This window comes from Aulonocara stuartgranti (assembly GCF_965226115.1).
Source record: "Aulonocara stuartgranti genome assembly, chromosome: 9".
NCBI lineage: Eukaryota > Metazoa > Chordata > Actinopteri > Cichliformes > Cichlidae > Aulonocara > Aulonocara stuartgranti.
The window spans coordinates 18,361,715-18,382,990 of NC_138960.1; the positions used below are offsets into that span (position 1 = coordinate 18,361,715).

The following is a 21,276-nucleotide window of genomic DNA, read 5'->3' on the forward strand; positions in this document are numbered from 1 at the left end:
AAAAGGATCCAAAATGCAGGCACTGGCTGGGGTGCGAGTGAGTGTTTATTCACAGAGGTGATACGGTGACAAAAACAGGAAGAGCAGAGCTGAGAGCAAACAAACCTAAACTGGGGAAAACTAAAGAACTAAACTTGAACCAAACACGCACAGGAGGAGGAACAAAATGCACAAAGAAAGATGGCGGAGAGACGCAGAATGAACACCGGGTTACACAGAGTAATGCAGACGGACATGGCGTTAAACAGACGACACAACAGAGAGCACAGGAAAACACAGGGCTTAAATACACGGGGAGTAATCAGGGAATGGGCCACAGGAGGGAGACACAGCTGGGAGCAATTAGGCTAACGAGACAGGGGAGAGGTAAAACTGAACACACTGACATGAGACATGAACTTTCAGAATAAAACAGGAAACAAACAGACACAGAGAACCAGACAGGACACTGAACTTGACAGGCAGACTCATGAGCAGACACAATAACACCATGGGCAGACAGAGAGAACACAGGCAGGCATGGACAAAAACACTAACACATAGCAAACCTAAACAAAAGACAAAACAGAATAACCGAGAACAAAGAATAATATAAAGAAACACAAAACACCGAGTCCTCAGACTCAGGACCATGACACCTCCTCTTTATTGCCCCCTCTGAAAGCCCTCTTGTTGTTGTTGAGGGGGGCTTTGATGTCCTTAGTCACCCACGGCTTGTTATTTGGGTAACAATGAACAGTCTGAGCTGGAACAATGGAGTCGGTGCAGAAAGTTATGTAGTCTGTGATACACTCAGTAAGCCCACTGATGTCCTCAGCGTGAGGCTCACAGAGTGTTTCCCAGTTGGTCACCTCGAAACAGCCCTGTAGTTCCGCTAAGGCCTCCTCTGACCATCTCCTAACGCTCCTCGTGGTCACAGGTTCCCTCCTCACAATTGGCACATAGCAGGGGTGAGATGAATCAGGTTATGATCTGACCTACCAAGTGGGGGGAGGGAGGAGGAGCTGAGAACCAGGGGAGAATTTTTTCTCCCCTGGTTGGACAGTCCACATATTGTCTGAATGTTGGTAGTGTATTGTCCAGTGATACATGGTTGAAGTCGCCCGAGATTACAATAAAGGCACTCGGATATCTAATAGAGGTCTGAGCTGAGTGAGTGAGCTCTTTGGTCAAACCTTTCATAAACAATCTATGGAAAAATACAAGAGAGAATTCACATTACATCACTAACTGTGATGCACGGATCACATGCCAGCATTTTTTTGCAGGAATGTCTCATGACAATGACGTAAGCGAGTGTGATGTTCGTGACAACAGCTGTGTGCAGATCAACAATGGATCATATATCAAGTGCAAGAGACAGTATGAGCGTGCAGCGTTTAAAGCGTGGAAGTACTGACCTTACTTTGAGTTTGATTCCATAAAAAGTGACAAAAATATTAGCATCCGTTGTGCGTGGGAAGAAAACTTCATTTTACAGCGAAAAAAAAACCCCTAAACAAGCACCGAGTGCGCAACGACGTAATGTGAAATTCACAGAGAAACTCGCGGATTCTTCCACTGACCGCTGCGGCACACCTGCACCAGGGCAAACCTCCGCCTACCCCACTCCTGCTTTCCAGGTGAAAATAGAGCAACAGGACCGCTAGTCTTTGATTTTATTTATTTTCTGCTGTGTTTTACTTGCATCTATTTGAAAGACTGAGTGTAAACACACAAAATATTTTATTTTATGTGCTGGAATGTGCAGAAAATAGGTTTAAATGTTAAACAAATTTCTTCCAGTCAGAGAATGTTGCATATAATTACATTACATTACATTACATTAATTACATTTACATTAATGCATAAAGTTAAAAGATTAAACCAATAAAACAAGTTTTAAAAAGAGACTTTTCCACTTGATTACATTTTGTATGATGGATTATGTAGAAAAAGTAGAATTGGGCGGAAAGATCTATCGCTTTATCACCTATTCAGGATGTAAATCGTGTTTTTAAAAAGTAACTAAGTAATTAATTACTTTTGAAAATAAGTAATCAGTAAAGTAACGGGATTACTTTTTGGGGGAAGTAATAAGTAATTAGCTACTGATTACTTTTTTCAAGTAACTTGACCAACACTGCCCATGAGTCACTGAGTCATGTGAAAACTTCATCTTGCGATTCAGTCACTTGTATCTTTGGCAGTGATGCCTTGAGTAATTATTTTCCATTTGATTTTATCAGTTGCTTGTGCAGAGTTTGAGCCCACTCAAATCATCATCCCTCCATCACCAGTTTGCTTTGCAGTTTGTATAGGGTGTTTGTGCTGAGATCTTGTATTTGGTTTTCTCCAAATGTGGAGCTGTGTGTTTGTTTTGGGTTTCTTCTTAGGTTTTGTTTGTTTGTTTTTTCAATTTTATTTAAGCGTATGTGTGTGTATTATTGTATCTGTTCATGTAAGAAAAACTAACAAATATGTGAGGGGAACAGATTGTATTGTCATTGTAAACTAATGTACACTTGTCTATTAATTAATAGACCTCTCTGCATTGAATCATATCTGTTATTAACCTCTGTCTCTCTTCCACAGCATGTCTTTTATCCTGTCTTCCTTCTCTCACCCCAACCGGTCGCAGCAGATGGCCGCCCCTCCCTGAGCCTGGTTCTGCCGGAGGTTTCTTCCTGTTAAAAGGGAGTTTTTCCTTCCCACTGTCGCCAAAGTGCTTGCTCATAGGGGGTCATATGATTGTTGGGTTTTTCTCTGTATCTATGAAGCGCCTTGAGGCAACTTTTGTTGTGATTTGGCGCTATATAAATAAAATTGAATTGAAATTGAATTGAACTTGTCTCTCAATAAAAATATTAAAATAAATAAATAAAAAATGTGGACCTGTGGGTTTAGGACCAAACATCTTCATTACGGTCTTGTGTGTCCAAACGACATTGTTCAGGAGTCTTGAGCTTTGTTCAGATCCAACTTTGCAAGCCTAAGCCATGCTGCCATGTTGTTTTTAAAGAGAAGAGGCTTTCTCCTAGCACCCATTCCCAAAAAGTCCTATTAGTTCAGTATCTTTTTTTTCCTGTCATGAACATTAACATTTAACATATGAGGGCTGTGTGCAGGCAAGATAGGGCCCAAAGTGCCGACTCTCAGAGACTTTATTGCTGAATACCATAACTAAACTGAAAACTAAACAGACAGGCTGGCCGACAAAACACACAGCACAGCGGGTAAAGACTGAGAACTAAAATACACAGGATGGAAAACGAGGAGATAGGAAACAGGTGGAAACACAGCTGGGACTACCGGTAATCGGACAAAAAACGAGATGAGGAAAACCAAAACTAGACACACTGCAGATAGGGCAGAGCATTCAAAATAAAACAGACGTGTGGAACACAGGAAGGGGCACAGAAACAGGACAGGAAACCAAAAACTCAAAACACAACCATCCTAAGAAAACAAAAGTACAAGACTCAAAACACCAGGTCACCGACCCAGGACCGTAACGCTAAATGAGGCCTGTAGAATTTGACGAGTAGCTCTTGGGTTTTTTGCAGTTTCTCTGAGCAATGCACAGTCTGGCTTTGGAGTGAATTTGCTGCAATGTCAACTCCTGAGAAGACCCTGTAAGAGTACAGAAAGTCACAGTAGGAGTACACTTAGTTTCTCACCTTCTTTGTCACTGCACAGTGTTGATGTTGTCACCCACTCATCAGTGAATTCTGATTAATTTCATCAGTATTTAAAGTTGCACATAGAATCATTTATTGCATCACTGTGAGACAGGACTGCATGTTCAATAGATTATTTCCAGTTCAAATGGGAAAAAAAAACAGCTCTAATTTAAGTAGAACAGATCCACAGTTTCTTTTTCCCTCCATCACCAAGAACAGCTTGATTTGCTCATTGTTGTAAATAATAAAAGATGCACTATAGATAGAATATAAAAAGGATGTTGCTATTTTCGTTGACTAATTACTATGCAAACCAATCACTTTTTTACAGATTTAGTATTTAATTCTTTGCAAGAATATGTACTATATAAATGTTTTAATTATCAAATGAATTTTATCTCAAAATATTACTTTAATCCATTCACTTTGTAATCAAATGACAAAATTAAAATGATGAAAACAATGATGAAATAAAAAGAAACAACAATGTAACAGATGTACTATGATTTCATGGCTGGTAGGATAAATAATTAGTTCTACAAACAGAAAAACCCTTTAATGAATGAACCTCTCTGTCAGTTCCTAAATATTTCCACAGCTCTGATATGTGGGCGTCATCTTGGAAATATCGATTCCTTTATCAGTCAGCAACTGCTTGGCGTAATGCACCGTCTCTGGAGGCAGGGAGGGTGACCGTGCGAGAATCCAGGCGTAGTAAACGTGGAATATGCGCAGAATGTCTGTGCAGGAGTACACAATGGTGTAGTTGGTGTAGTTTGTCTCCAGCACCCAGTATGGGCCATAGGGTGTAACTGGTAACAGAAAGCACAGCCACAGAAAGATAAAATACAGACAATAGCAAACTTTTATATGGGTGAGTTTGCAAATGATTTAGATTTGTAAAGCAGAATTGATGCAACATGATATACATTACTCCAAATACAAAGCCATAAAAAGTAAAATGACAAAGCCACTATATATGAGGTCTAATGATCCATACAGCTGCAGTGAGATCTTGGTCCACATTGCCCCTTTGCTGCATTTAGATGTCAAACAGAGCATACAGTGACACCTTTGGTCATCTCAGGATCATGTCTCCAATTTGAATTTGTTATCCTGCTGACTTGTTGACTAATGATCTCCAGCTTGCACTAAAGTGGTGTGTGTCCTAGTGTGAAGTGTTATGGATGACACTTAGCACCTTGGCTACAAATTGCAGATCTGCGCTATCATCCGATCCAAAAGGTGACTGAGTTTCTTAGTTTTTTGTTTTTGTTTTTTTTTTTTTAAACATGAATTTGCCAGCTAAACCTGAAGTTGTGAAATGGTATACCACTACATTTGATTACTCCTTCCATCTTTAATATTCAGTTTTTGGCGTGACATTGCCATCTCTTGGTTGCTGGCATTCTCAAAGCCCTAAATAAGGGGCACCAAATTGTTTCTGAGAGGTCACTGGCACTGAAACTACTTCCAGCTGTTCCCTTATTCACAAAGGGCTCCCACAGCAGCTGGTTCCACATGTCTCATTTGGCAGGTTTTTACACCAGTTGTTCATCCTGACACACCCCCAAACCCTCCTAGAATTAAACCACAAATCTTTTGCTTGCAAGGTGAATATTTAAGCTACTACACTAAAGAACCACAATCTATCTCTACCAACGCTACAGAGAATGATTTTATGGTCATTTTTAATGCGGTCCAATAAAAATGCCATAAGTTATGTACTTTTTTTGCCCTTTAATGATGATAGAGTACTTTATGATTTAAATGGGATGATAACAAAATACTTACAATATGAGAAGGAAACTCCAAGCTTAGCTGGTTCTTGTCGGTCTGGAACCACAGCTGTCCCTTCTAAAAACTCCCTTTTACCACCCCTGAGACACACAGATACTGTATGAGTTTATCAAGCAAATTACTTGTTACCACAATCAATTACAGCAAATTAGACAAAATCTCTTTCCTTTGTGCAAACTTCTGTTCAGCACGAGCAAGCACCCTGTGTCATTACAGCAAACGCCACATGAGGTGTGCCGCCACCGAGCCTTCAGTCAACAGTTCAGGGTCAAGATGTTAATCATGTCACTCAGGTTTGTTTTCATTCTCCTCGTACAATACATAAGAAGAAAGGTGCCTAGTGTACACGTTAAATCCACACCCTGAACTGCACCTTGCAGGGGAGAAAAAAAATACCCGTCATTGTTGCCAATATTGAGGTTTGTTTGGTGAAAGGTTTTTTTGTCTTTGTTTTTTCAGTGATGTACATATTGATACAGCAAATACACAGGTGCAATAATAAAACATCGATTCACTGATCCACACCACCAGGATATACAGCAATGACATCGGAATGTCGTTCGGGCTGGAGAAGTGTAGTGGCTGGACTGGTCGTCCGTGCAAAAACATAATGAAAATCAATTGCTATGTTATCACCTGTTACAATTAAAGTGGTGTTTTCCTTTAGCAAACCACAAGTTGCTTACTACTTACAAAACCTGAGAGTTCAAGACTCGGATGGTCCCATCTTTCCTTACGGAATAATTCGCTTCAATGCACTGTCCTCTGGCAAAAGAAGCAGGCAGCTTCTCAATCTCATACCACTTATCCAGGTACTGTTGTTAAGATTCAGTATTGAGGAAGGGTACAAGAGGTGATCGAAGAATAACCACACCGATCCGGCCGGGTGAAGTCAAACGATGCTTTTAATGAACACACGTGTGGGAAGACAACTCTGTACGCAGACAGGAAGTAGTCTTCGACTTAATCAAAGCATGAACAGATATTTTATAGCATCAGGGTTTGTTTACTGACGCCCCTTCATACGTCACCAGTACATTTTATACATAGATCAGATCAACATCATGACTTTTCACCTAGAAAATCATCTTCTATTTTCATGGCTTGGTACTTTCCGTTCTTATCTTGTTCCTCTTTCTTGCCGAGACACCAAGAAACGGTTCCTCTTTTACCAAGACAATTTTGCAGTTACAGCCAAACATAACTAACCTCTTCCTCTAAATAAATCTAATTTAAAGTGTGTGTGTGTGTGTGTGTTGACCTCACATGCTCTTTCTCAATTCACCTGTTGCACTTCTGACCTTTTACCAGACCAGAAGCTCACTGAGACTATGTGTATGTCTTCTACTAAATAAATGTTTTAACCAAGAACCTCTACTAAAACCTTAATATACAATGACCTGATATAAGTGTTTTGTAAGCATGTATTGGGATTCCTTCTATGGCTCCAAGTCACTTGCACAATAGATTGTCCGAACATCGCGCCGAACAAAGCTTCCGACCCCCAATTAATTGACCGAGCTCCAACTCTTTAATAAGCACAGATATGCATTGTGTATAAAATAGTCATAGCTGCTTAAGGCCTTCTTAAAGCTATCTGTTACATTGTTAAAGCCTCGTCTTAGCCTGCGGCTCAAAATAACTTCCTGCTTCTTTCTGCATACAACTTCCTGTCAGCCTGCAACTCAGTCTTTCTGAAAGAGACACTGTTTAAACCTTGGAATGCAATATAAACTCCAGATTTTATTATTAATGCAATGGTAATGATGACAATTATTTAACTATAGCAGTAAAATAATTTCCCTCCTCGACACTCCCCCTTTTGACCTCTGGAACACCAGAGGTCACAATACATTGTGTCCTCACGCAGACCCTTCTCTGGTGGTCTCGAACCTCGAGATCTCCAGGATCCTCGCCCCTCCTGTGGTCGCCGAGATCTTCTGCAAAGGAAACAAAACACCTTTTCTTGCATCTCCCTAACTTATCCTATCTGGGACTCTTTAATCAAAAGCCTGATCCTAATTATGCTCTTAACTTATAGACTTGTATTTATGTATATTCTTCAACGTTCCTCATCACTTTAAACTCTTTAAGCCCTGCTTTCACGTCCAGTTGCTCGCTCTATTTTCCCTTATCTGATCATCAACATCCTGTGCACAAGTTGTCGCTGCTGCAAGTTAATCTACTCCAAAAGAAAACAACCACTTTAATCAATTAAGTTTAAGCATATAAGCAATTACTCCTGTATACATTTCATCATAACTAAATGCTGCCTTGAAACAACTCCTATGTGTTAACACTAACTTCATTTTAAAACCTCACATTTCCTATGTTATCACCTGTTTTGGTATAGCCTTTTTATTTCATTTTGCTCCTTTTAATGTAACAATACCTTCTAATTCTAATGTATCAGACTTAACCAAAACATATGCTTTCCTTCCTCTTTGGTCCTTCTTTAAGTTCAGTTAAAAGCTAAATGAATTTAAGGCCTTTTGCCTGGAATCAATACTGTCATGTGTGTTTCTTAACTCTGTGTCTGTAAGCGTGTGCAATCCTTCATGAACTCATATTATCCTCACAGTAGATTGGCTAATCATAGCGCTAGCCAAAGGCTCGTGACCCTCCAGAGACAAATTTGAGCCACAACTCCTTTAAAAGCACAAAATGCAATATGTATAAAAATCATTTCTATTTATAAGCTCCCCCTTTATCCTAAAAATACCTCCTATGTAATATCTGTATGTGTAAGCCTACATTATAGCCACTTCTTCTAAAGATCAAAAATCAAAGCTGTTCTACCCCTTCAACCCTCACTAATTTTCCCTCTAAGAATTATTCACAGCTTTGAAAAACCGGCATTGTATCTTCTAAACAGGATTCAGTTCTGTCATGGTCCTGGGCCATGTTGGCCCAGTATTCTTGGTTCCTTGTATTTTCGCTCCTTATTTAGGCCAGGTTTTCTGAGGTGTCCTGTTGTGGTGTTCCCTAAGTGTTTTTCCCTTTGTGACTCTTACCCCCTTGTGCCCCTCTGTGTATTTATGAGCTCTCGTCTCTCTTTGTGTTTATTCCATGTTTCCCCCAGCCTGTTATGTCTGTGTTCTCCCCGTGCTTTCTCTCCTCCTGTCTGAACCTCTGTGTACTTCCTGTTTTACTTTGACAGTCTCTCGTCAGTATGCGTAATGTTGTGTTCACTCCTGCCCTGTCTCGTTATGTTTATCAGTGTCACCTGTGTTCCCCACCTGTGTGTAATCTCCCTGTGTTCTCTGGGTGTATTTAAGTTGTGTCTTCTGTTATTCTAGTTGCTGGTTCGTCTGTGTTGTTTCCCCTCGGTCTCCCTGCGTCTCTTGTGGTTTGTGTTATTAGCTTACCCAGTTTAGGTTTCCGGTTTCTTGTTTTTCCACCAGTGCTGTTTTGTGCCCACCGTTGTAAATAAATATTCACCTGCACCAGAGCTGCCGCCTTTTGGGTCCTTTTCTACAACTCCACACGGCTTGCCTCGCAAACCGTGATAAGTTCACTTTTAATCCTTTAACCTTAACTTAAAAATAACAGTTTCAGTTTTACCATATCCAAATGATCAAAAACCCAAAAGTTCCTAAAATGATCCTAAATTATTAAACAATTAAATTATTAAACCCTAAACCCCCCTTTATCTTGATACATTTCATGTGTCAAGATACTATACAAAACTTAAAACTGCTCAGTTTTCCCCACTCATGATCCAATCTATGTCATAAAAATAAACTTAAAACAGAACAGTTATCAGTCATGTGTTTCTACAATTAATGGTAACTAAGTCATATCAAAAAATATTTCCCCTTTAGCATTTGGCATCCTCCCAACAATATACTATAATCCCATAATCTAACCCCAGTCAACAAAACAAAAATTTTTCTGGTAAAAGCAAATTGTTTGTCCACATTAATTCATCCTCACATTCACTCACATGCAGTCACACATTCACTCACATTCACTCAAACCATCTATTTGCTGATAGTTGAGCTTCCCGCACGATCAGGGACTCCACCCTCAGCAAAATGAGCTCAGTCATTTTTTATTTTCCATAGGAAAATATTTCTTTATGCTTTTGGACTGGATTGACTCGCATAAAATCCTTTTTACAGGGACTTACGACCTTGATCAGTCCCCACAGGTAGCTTTCTCCTCAGCCAATTGTAATCTGGAAAGCCCCCTTATATTTGCTCCTCCCGAGAATTTTCAGCGCCGTTATTCACTGTTGCAGGCCTGCTTAAAACCGAAATGAAAAATAGAGCTGATTGTTAGCTCATAAAAACAAAACAAAATCACCTGACAGGTTTTCTTTAAGTGCACTGTTACAAAATAATGGGCCCAATTTTTTAGACATGTCCATGTTTCCTAAAACTCCCTCTATTTAAAACAAAAACACCAACAACAACCTACCTGACAGAATCAACCCATCACCACAACAACCTTAAACACACAAATCTTGCCACCACATAATTTCACCTCCTCAATACACCAAAAGTCCCATTAAACCCACTCAATTTGCACACAAAAATCACCCCCTTATGCTCTATAACATACTTCAATTCAGCATAAAACCCCCTTACAACAACATATCACTAAACTATAAATTTCCTACCCCAATCTGCACTTCTCGTCTCTGCTATGCTTCCTCTTCCTGAAAGTCACAGTCACACACACACTCCAGCTAATTTGCATACTGAGTCATCTCTCAAGAAGCTGTAACAACAGAAACATATGTTTAAACATTCCCAACTCATTAAATCATTTTATTTCTTCCAACAGTGATCACTAGTGTTGATCAGTCAGTACGAGAGCACTCCTAAGTCACTCTTTTTAAAACTACTTTAATCCCTTTTTTGTTTTCATAACTCCCTTTGTCATATGGCTTCTTCTATTCCTCAATTACAAACTCAAATGTATTTTATTAAACATTCACACCCTTGTATCATTCATACAAGATAGCAAGCTGTTCTTCATTGCCTATGTTTGTGTTCTTAGCTAGGTTTAATCAGTGTCTATGCATTAAACTCCATGAGCTTGTCTTGTCTTTATAAGTTTAATGCATTTTCTGTTTGTGTGTGTGAATTTGCATATGGTGCTTTTGCAGTGTGTCAGACTCCTTCATAATTTTGCCTTTAAACAGTCAATTTTCTCCTCCCCAAATTTACTAACCCAAATTCTGATATCCTACCTTAAATAGCAGCATTCCTTGTCCTCAGCCAGAAGGTAGGGCTCCACTTGCCACTTTCCACCTCCACCCTAGCCCAGCGGCCTTACCCGTCAGGTCCCGTCTTCTTACTGAAGTCGAGAGTAATCGTGACTGTGCCTGCCTTAGGTTGTCCCAGGGTTTCGAGGTGGGATCTTACCCGTCATGGGCTATCCAGCCTTCCATACTCGCCTGATACGGGGCCCAAGTGGGCAGGGGAGGAAACACACTGGCTCTGGGAATTAAAGGAATGTAAGCTGCTTCCTTCATTGCATCTTATATTAAACTATCTCACTCCTGACTCCTTCCTAGAATAATTTCACATATGGCACTTTGTGTATGTGTGTTTTCTATTCATTAATGTAATTGTCAGTTATTTTCTCTCTTCATTTTACCTTATTTATCTGTTTGTTTGTAACGTTCTACTTTAGTTCTACTAAACCTTGATGTAAAAACAATACTCCCTTATTTCACGCACACACTCTGCATTTTGCCTACACACACACTTCTCTCTCAGACTTCCTCTGTTCACACATCACCTTATATGAGCATGTAAACTTCCTGTCACCCACACCATTTCCTGTTACACACACACCGCACGCAGCTGCTCAGAGCAGCTCAAGCTGCTTTGCTGTTTCTCCAGGCTAATCAAACTTATTTTGTATTTACAATCTACAAACCCTCTGTAATTCTACTAACTTTTGACCTAAAATGTAGCATCATTCACACAATGATTTCATAATCCTCTCACACACACCTTTTAAATAAGCTAAACTTTTATAACATCACTCATGCCTCTCTCAAATTAAAAACACTTTCAAACTTTAAAACGTCCTACTTTACATCACCAAAGAAATACCTCTCACACCTTTATTCATCATTCAAAACCTTCTAGTCACCGCATTCACACTTAAAGTGTGACTAGAGTTGAGGGATATAACTCAAAACCCACTTTCCTAAGAGTATTTTAGACATGCTTGTCATAATCAAAAAGAGCAAGCAAAAAACAAACAAACAAAAATTGAAACCTCCATTAATTCTCACCGCACACACAAGAAATTGAAAAAATAAAACCCACCAGCAACTAATGCTGGAGAACAGTTACTACTGAAAGTGATGTGTTAGCCTTAAGTATATACAGTGCACTCAATATATTTCTATATCTACATCCAAACTCAGTCAATTACTATACATCCACTACGGCAACTCAAAACTTTATTTATAGTCCTCTAATAAACATAAATGGCATTTGAAACACACACTCAACAATGTTTGCAGCAGTATTTGTAAAACCAACTGTGGCTTAAACAGTTCACTGCTTACTCATTTGCATTTTCACTCACACACACACCTCCAAAAATAGCAGCAGGCAGTCAGTGCATTACTGACTCGACACACAGAGATCTCTCACACCAAATTTTATTATTCTATATTACAACGACGTCTTATATTTACAACTACTGTCAGATCTGTCAGCTTTAGCGCCTAACCAATTTCGACAAATTTAAAATAACCGCCCACCAATTAACCAGTATCAAGACTTTAACTGTTTCTGGCCTCATTTCTAAAATCCCTAACTCAATTTAAAAGCGTCAACCAACCCAAACTTTGCCTGAAGCTCTATTTTTGGCATTTCACAGCCAAGGCTTACCTCGAAGTGTTAAGTTAAAGTTACACGCCCGAAGACCAACTTCTCCTGTCCAAAAAAGCGCAGGTACCGTTGCAAACGGTAAGGAGACTCTAACTCCTAGCTTAATTCCGGGATGCCCTGTACCCCACAGCTAAACCACACTGAACTAACCCTCTTCGCCGAGAGGTCAATGTCGCGCGTCCACGACAAGGAGGGAGCGTAACCTCCGGGCTCTGCGCTTCCTAGCAGACTCGAACTGCCGTTCTAGAATAATTTATAATACTTTGAAACAACAATCAACACCCGAAACAAGTGTATAACTGAGGCAGATCGACCCTGATGGACAATGGGGACTCTAACCCACAAATTGACCCACAGAGGTCTGACCTAATGACCAACCGGGACTTTAACCCACAAAATGACCAAATACCCTACCAAACTACTTGAGACTCTAACTCAATTTCTTTGGGACTTCAACCCATTATTTAACCTTTTCTTATCAGACTCTTAACTACTTTCATTTCTTCTTAGCAGAACTCTAACTGCATCAACTCATGAGATTTTCATCAAAATCAAAACAGACATCCACCAGTAACTTCAGTGAGTAGACTTAAATTTTATCATGTCCAATTTGGCACACTTTGGAAATAATTCAACAGGTAGTGCCTTACCTTTTGGATAAGCCGGCTTATGCCCACTCACTTAGACCACTGGAATTCATGTCTGCCCGTCAGACCACCTAAGACCCCGGATTTCTCCGTCTAAACCTCCAACTCACCCTCCTCAATAACCGGACGAAGCCCCCAAATGTTAAGATTCAGTATTGAGGAAGGGTACAAGAGGTGATCGAAGAATAACCACACCGATCCGGCCGGGTGAAGTCAAACGATGCTTTTAATGAACACACGTGTGGGAAGACAACTCTGTACGCAGACAGGAAGTAGTCTTCGACTTAATCAAAGCATGAACAGATATTTTATAGCATCAGGGTTTGTTTACTGACGCCCCTTCATACGTCACCAGTACATTTTATACATAGATCAGATCAACATCATGACTTTTCACCTAGAAAATCATCTTCTATTTTCATGGCTTGGTACTTTCCGTTCTTATCTTGTTCCTCTTTCTTGCCGAGACACCAAGAAACGGTTCCTCTTTTACCAAGACAATTTTGCAGTTACAGCCAAACATAACTAACCTCTTCCTCTAAATAAATCTAATTTAAAGTGTGTGTGTGTGTGTGTGTTGACCTCACATGCTCTTTCTCAATTCACCTGTTGCACTTCTGACCTTTTACCAGACCAGAAGCTCACTGAGACTATGTGTATGTCTTCTACTAAATAAATGTTTTAACCAAGAACCTCTACTAAAACCTTAATATACAATGACCTGATATAAGTGTTTTGTAAGCATGTATTGGGATTCCTTCTATGGCTCCAAGTCACTTGCACAATAGATTGTCCGAACATCGCGCCGAACAAAGCTTCCGACCCCCAATTAATTGACCGAGCTCCAACTCTTTAATAAGCACAGATATGCATTGTGTATAAAATAGTCATAGCTGCTTAAGGCCTTCTTAAAGCTATCTGTTACATTGTTAAAGCCTCGTCTTAGCCTGCGGCTCAAAATAACTTCCTGCTTCTTTCTGCATACAACTTCCTGTCAGCCTGCAACTCAGTCTTTCTGAAAGAGACACTGTTTAAACCTTGGAATGCAATATAAACTCCAGATTTTATTATTAATGCAATGGTAATGATGACAATTATTTAACTATAGCAGTAAAATAATTTCCCTCCTCGACACTGTAAATAAAGATGAACAATCATTTCTGTACAGCTCTTTGCTTACTTTGTATGTATGTATACAGAATACTGTTTGTGCTCACCAGCTGAAGGCTGAAGTTAGACTGCACCTTCGGAGTAGGGCAGGCACCAAAGCGAAAAGTCTGAGCCGAGATTGTGGGGACCAGCAGGAGGAGAAGGTAGACAGCAGACATGGTTCCTTTAGGATATGATAAGGTATGTTACACAAGAGTTGCACCTACAGCTCATCCATTTTGTCCACTGGCAGTTTAATACAGCAGGCTGTACAGTGCAGTATTTGCAGGAAATACCGAAATCCATTTTTTAAATGGTAAATTAATTTATTAAGGGGAAAAAAAATGCTCAGATCTATCTGGCTCTATGTTAAAAAGTAATTTTCTCCCTGTTTTCTTGTTATTTAGAACCACTCACATACTCTCACTGAGTATGCCAATTGCTGTACTACTGGCCTGCTGTTGAATCAGTTAATGTTCATTAAAGTATATCTGGAAAGCACTCTCTGGGCCCCACTCTCTGATCGGAGTCCTTGTCCTCAGGGAGTTATCACACCAGCATCCCAGAGATAACTCTCTAACACTAACCTAAGAACGGATTGTGTCACCCTTGGCAGCAAGAACTGCATATCAAGTGTTTGTGATAACTGGCAATGAGTCTCTCATACACTTTGGAAGGATTTTGGCCCACTCTTCTTTGCAGAATTTTTTATATTCAGCCACGCTGGAGAGTTTTGAGCGCAAACAGCCCTGTTTAGGGTCATGCCAAAGCATCTCAGTCAGATTTTAAGTAGCCCATTCCAAAACCTTCATTTATTTATTTCTTTATATTTTTGAGCCATTCAGAGGTGGACTTGCTGGTTTGTTTCAGATCATTGTCTTAAGTATAACCCAAGTGTTTTTGAGCGTCAGGGCACAAACTGATGGTCAGACATTATCCTTCGGGATTTTCTGCTAGAGAGCAGAATTGGGTTAGAATGTTAGTATGATCTTCTTTTTATAAAAAGCTTTGTTAGTTTTAGATCTGACATAACAAGGCACAAGACTTCCAAAAAGTTCATTTTTTTGTCTTGTCAGTGGACAGAATATTTTCCTAAAAGTTTTGGGAATCATGATGGGTTTTTTGGGGGGGTAAATGTGTTCTTTTTTGTTCAGCAGTAATTTTTGCCTTGGAAGTCTCTCATGGATGCTATTTTTGTCCAGACTTTTTTTTTGTAACTGTATCAGCAACATTGACCTTATCTGAGGCAAGTGAGGCCTGGAGTTCTTTAGATGTTGTCCTGGGTTCTTTTGTGAGCTCCTGGGTGAGTCAGTGATCTTGGACTAATTTAACCTGGGAAGATTCACCAGTGTTCCAAGTTTTCCTCATTTGTGGATAATGGTCTCAATGTGGCATTGTAACCCTTTGCAGACTGATGATGGCATGTCAATGACTTTGTTTCTCATCTTCCGTTGAGTTGCTCTAGATCGAGCCATGACGTGTTGCTTTTCGAGATCTTTTAACTGATTCTATTCAAGTAATTTCTTGATTCAACTGCTCTGGCAGTAATCATGTCTGGATAATGCATTTTGTATTTAATCAAGTTATCTTTAGTTAATAATAAACTTTACTTTCTGTGAAACATTTAAGTGTGACAAATGTGCAAAGTTAAGAAATCAGGAAGGGGCCAGATACTTTTTTCACAGCACTGTATGTTCACAAGAGTACTGATTGAATAACACTGCAAACAGCCGGGCCCCAGGTTTATAAGATATAAAGCAACAGACGAAGAGATATATGTGAACACTTGACCAAAACTATTGAGCCTAGATTATAAAACCTTTGTGTACACAGCTAGCTAACAGGTGGTACAATCTACACCTATTATTGAAAACTCTCATGATGTAAACAGCTGCACTAGCTGACATGTTTTAAAGCATATTCTTATGATAATTATTCTTATTGGTAATTGGTTTTGGCTTAAATGGCTGACATCTACTACCAATAATTTTATCCTACAAAGGGAGCTTATGCAGGTGAGCACAGTGTCTTGTGATTTACGGGATGAATCAGTTTGAAAATTCTGAACCCATGTTGTCGAAATCACTGTGATTTTACTTTCCACAATAATTAGCTAACACGACATAACACACTTTTCAGCTTTCATTTATTTTGAAACTGTGTTGTTGTTGTTTTTTAGATCTGGAATGTAAAAATGTTTGTCTGTTTAAATGTGCTGTGGGCTGTAAATTACACCATCATGAAGATCACCACAAAAGGGTTCAGCAATTTTTCACAGTGTATGATTGAGGTTTATTTATTTATTTATTTATTTAACAGAATTTAGTGGGCTACATATTGAACTTCTCAATATTCCCCTGAGCTGACTTCTTCCCAATGTGGAGGAGTGGCAGCTTCACTCCACTCAATCTAGGCCAAAGAGCCTAATAATCTCTCAAGTGTAATGAAAATTTCAACCACATGGAGGCAGTATTCTACTAGTATGTGTGCTTGATTTTTACAAGAACTGGGTTTGCTTAAATAAAGCAGGAATGTGTCATGTAAGAGTCAGGGTTGAATGTTACCCTGACTTAATGTGGTTTAAAAACAGAAAGTAGTATTAGTGAGAGTCCAGCCAATGTCAGGTTCAGGGTATTGTTTTAACACAAAACAGCATGGCTGTTTTTAGTAGTTTAAAAGCTTTCAAAGTTAAGTAAATGTTTTAAACATGATTGTTTTGTAAAAAGAATTTAACTTTCAATGGTAGACACCATGTATACACAATACTTGCTTTTTTGTAATTGTTTGCATTGTTTTACTTTATTTTACTTGAGAAAATCTCTGCTGCTCGGTGTTTTAGTTTCGGACAGCAAACAGGTTGTTTGTCGCACCTGTTACACCTGTTCTTCTGGTGTCACGTAACAAATTCCTGTGGGACTCAGGTGCTGCTTCTTCTCAGTGCTATGTAACAAGAATGCAAATATTTGAAATATATCCAAAGACGGGATTCCAGAATATTATTAAAGAAAAATCACAATAAACTCTCATCTAAGACAACGGACGGTTAAACCAACGAGAAGAAAAGAAGATCAAACCGTAGAAAATAATCTTTTGTTTTGTTATCTAAAAATTGAATAAATAAAACAAAACAAAACCCAAAAAAAAAAACCTTGCCAAATAAACGCATGCCATCTTCCACTTTCAGATAGGTGCTCTTTTCGTTTCGTTTATTAAAGTAAATAACTCTGTCTTACCTGAGCGGTGCACAGGCGTCAGGTCAGGTGGAGGCTTGCATAAAGTGAATGTCTCCAGCTCTACGGAAAAACACGGGCTCGCCTTTACGTTACGTCACGCGAAGCAGAGCTTTATGTGCGCTTTATGTGGAAGGACCGTGACAATTGTGCATCTTGGTTCATGGTTATTGCAGCTTTTGATGATTTGGTGCAATGACAGGGCAAGGCTCAGTCTTTTGCAAAACATACAATCAATAATAATAAAGCAAAATATGCTAATTGCCTTGCTGTGTCAGTGTAGTAAAGGATCCATTCAGACCCCACAGGGTTGATGTTGTCAGCTCTGATTCACTTTTATGTATTTTGAATTGTTCAACACGCTTATGTATGCTGATTACGGAAGTGTGAGGCTGATTGGTATGTCACCCAGAAACAGGAAGTATAGAGTTGCCATGGATACCATGAGTACTGCCGTACTGTGATGGGAAACGACATTTAATAAGCCATTATTTATTTATTTATTTATAACACATATCAAGAAATGAGCGAGATTTGTGTCAGATCTGCGTCCTAAACTCCAGCCTTCTAATTCTAGGTTTAAAAAAAGAAGAAAGGAAAAAAAAACAATCGCGAGGCATTAGAGTAAATATAGTGAATGAAAATGTCCTTCATAATGAAAACAAACTCCATCTCACTCTAGTAAAAAATTAGTAAAATAAAAAAAGAAATTCTTCAGGAGCAGTTTAATCCTCTAAACCAGTTTTCATGCTGTATTTGTTAATATAACTTTATTCTGATTTTAACCACAACTAGCAAAGTAAGACAGGGTAACGACACCCATTCAAACCTTTACTCTGATCAGCTCTGATCATTACAAAAGCAGAGAGCTAAGTAGTATCTGTCATATTCTGGGTTATGTTAGTGCCTACATTGAGCCGTGGGGTATTGTGGATTTACGCCATATGATATGCTTTTGCGGCAGGGCTGTCTAGTAGTTTATTCCTAGCTGTCGTACCCGTTATTGTGTTGTTCTAAGTGATGGATGCTGAGCTGCTGATAAGGAAAGCTACCGAGTGGTCATTCTACAGTATCCTTTGCGTTTTCATTTATTCATTTAGCTCTTCTGGTGTTTTACTTGTTGAAATTCATGCTCCGCGAACAGCTTCACTTTCCAAATTAGTTCTTCCCAACTAATAATGATGGACCAGAAAAGAAAGTAGTTCTTTTCAGAAGAAAAAATAGAAAAATCAAAAAAATTAAAATTCATCAGATCCTTTTGGTTTACTGTGCAACTTATCCTACAATTTCATTCTGTTTTATTCTGTAGGATTAAGTCATATAAAAGAGTCGAGAATAAAAATATAAAAATATACATTCCTATTTTTAAAAGATACAATCTTTAATATGATAATTCATGTTGCTAATTATTTAACTGAATTTCAGCATACGTCTCAGGTTTTCTGCATTTTTAAGAAAAGTTACTGTAGTTAATGAAAGCAATCTGTCAGCATGGCTCTTTGACATTTAATATTTTGAATCAATTTATAAAACTACAGGAAAAAGTTGGTGGAAAAACAGGAACTTTTCTCTTTACTAAATTACTTTTGTTTAGTATGAGTGGCCAACAGTGTTGGGTAAGTTACTTTAAAATAGTAACTTAGTTAGATTACTAGTTACTTCTCTCAAAAGTAACTCAGTTACTTCAAGTTACTCGTTACTTTCAAAGTAACTAGTTACTAGGGAAAGTAACTTTGGTTTTACTCAGAATTCTCTTGTTAATGTGTTTCTTCCATAACTTTGCCAGTCTTCTAGCTTGCTTACTTGCCACAAGTGCACTGTGCCACCTACCAATAGAAAGGAAAAGATAATGTTCATATTTCCACGAGAGAAATTCCACGCCTGGACCGTCATTGACTGCTGCCATGATTCTAGCCTACGTCACAGAGTCATGTGCGCCTTTTACATCCAACACAAAAACTGCAGTCGTGGTGCTTTCGATTGTACTCAGAACTCAGAAATTCTGTCTTCTGAATAGGAAGATGTAGGCAACACCAGACTGCAGATGAGCTGCATACAGAGCTGGACTGGGACAGAAAATCGTCCCGGGCATTTTGACTAGAGACCGGCCCACCATTATAGGAAAAATCATAAAGCCTTTGAATGAAAATAAACACTGTTGTGACAGTGATGTACACTGTTTTGATGGTATATATGCATCAATCTATCAATCGTTTGTTGTAAGATTCAGATAATTATTTTTTAAAAGCGAGACACTTTAAATGAGAATAAGAAAGAAAAGTATTTCTTTGTGCCCCCCTTTCCCTTTTAATGCCCTACCTGCCCCCCTGGCAACACTTTGAGATCCGCACCTGCACAGTTACCAGCTGTCAGCTACCTAAAAAAGGATCCTGGTGTTATTTGTCTCTCAGAAACAGTTCATAACTTCCCTTCAACTCATTCATGTCACCTAAAAGGTAAACCTGTTTCTCCATCACCTGCTCAGCTCTGATGATTCAGTAAGGACATCTCCTGGTTTCATCTTCATGTTTCCCTCTCACCAGATAACCAAACCATATCATGACCAGCAGCTTTTTTGCAGCTGTGGCTCCAGCAAACATCAGCTGATAGTAGAAATTAATATTAAATAAATTCTAACAACAGCTGATCAAGCTTAAACGTGCTGCTGTTGTTTAGCGCCACATCCGCTGGTTTCCTCTTTCTGGCGCAAAGTGAGCGATAAACAAACAAGAGAGAAAGGCCGATCAGCTGATCATTGATCAGTTTCATGATTGAAGTAGAAACGGGAGAGGGAGGGGGGAGAGGATGAGAGAAGAAGAGGCAGCTGTGCAGCAAAGACACAGGAAAACTCCAGCTTTGTGCCTTTTTCATTGTAGCTGAATTACGGGACAAACTGTTCCTTTTCACCTCAATAAGAAACCCGTAATATTTTCTCTGAATACCAGAAGGGACGGTTGGCAACTCTAATAACTTATGAACAAAATAAAGTTCAACATCATTAGCTTCATAGCACCACCCAGCTGTATAGAAACTCCGTCATGCTAGCTAGCACGCAGTACGGAAAAAGTCAGAATAACGAAAATAAACTCCACCTAAACTTGGTTCATATCTGACCCAGAGAGACTGCAGGTCATAACTTCTTACCTGAAGTTCAGTTCACACTTCGACCGGCGGCCGCCTCGGGTCTCTTTTCCTTCTGCGTCCCCTTTTCTTCATCCACCTGCGGGCCTCCACCACTTGCTAATGTTACTGAATCTGTGGAAGCTCCGCGATAGCCACCACACGAAGTAACGAGTAACGACCCTATCTAAATCCCAGTAACGAGTAACGCGTTCCTGATTTTAGCATAATAACTAGTTACCGTGCTCGTTACCACAATAATAACGTAGTTACTGTAACGCGTTACTTAATAACGCGTTAGTCCCAACACTGGTTATAACAGAAAATCTGTCGCTCACTCTCTCTCTCTGTCTTTCACTCACACAGACACACCACCACCATCAACTTTGCTAAATTGCTAATGAAAAACATTGATCAGGCAGCTGTGATTGAGCAGCAGTGTAAATTCAACTATTTTCACGGTTGTTGTGGTCGTGATAATTTTGTGATGCCACATCGAAAAGACTCGGATGAGCTTTCCAAAGTTCTACAAGTTGTGCCTCCATCGCTTGTGTCCAGATCACACGCTGCACAGCCTTGCTGCTCCGTCTTTTTCACAGACGTTTACGTGTTTGCGCGTGAGCAGTGTGAGCAGCTGCGGTGACACCCTCACGAGCGATTGATGATCGGGAGCTGGTCGTGAGGTGTTAATCGCTTCTCGTTACCCCACGTATACTACACGATGCACGATGAAGACCAAAATCGGGCCGATCGCCAAATCGGTCGCACGACTCAAAAATCGGCTCAAAATGGGCCAAAAATC

General features: G+C 39.4%; 1 protein-coding gene and 1 long non-coding RNA gene across 2 annotated transcripts; both read right to left on the reverse strand.

Moving 5' to 3' along the window:
- Window positions 1–3,735: 3,735 nt before the first annotated feature.
- On the reverse strand, window positions 3,736–17,680 carry LOC309713940 (apolipoprotein D-like). The gene is made up of 5 exons (XM_082545876.1): window positions 17,358–17,680; window positions 14,193–14,308; window positions 6,156–6,277; window positions 5,457–5,542; window positions 3,736–4,474 (listed from the first exon to the last, which is right to left on the reverse strand). Exons 2-5 carry the CDS (start codon window positions 14,301–14,303, stop codon window positions 4,245–4,247), a joined length of 549 nt encoding a protein of 182 aa, XP_082402002.1. The 5' UTR covers window positions 14,304–14,308; window positions 17,358–17,680; the 3' UTR covers window positions 3,736–4,244.
- Window positions 6,350–13,192, reverse strand: LOC309713942. The gene is made up of 2 exons (XR_014278754.1): window positions 10,087–13,192; window positions 6,350–9,707 (listed from the first exon to the last, which is right to left on the reverse strand). It is a non-coding gene; the product is annotated as an uncharacterized lncRNA (long non-coding RNA).
- Window positions 17,681–21,276: the final 3,596 nt, after the last annotated feature.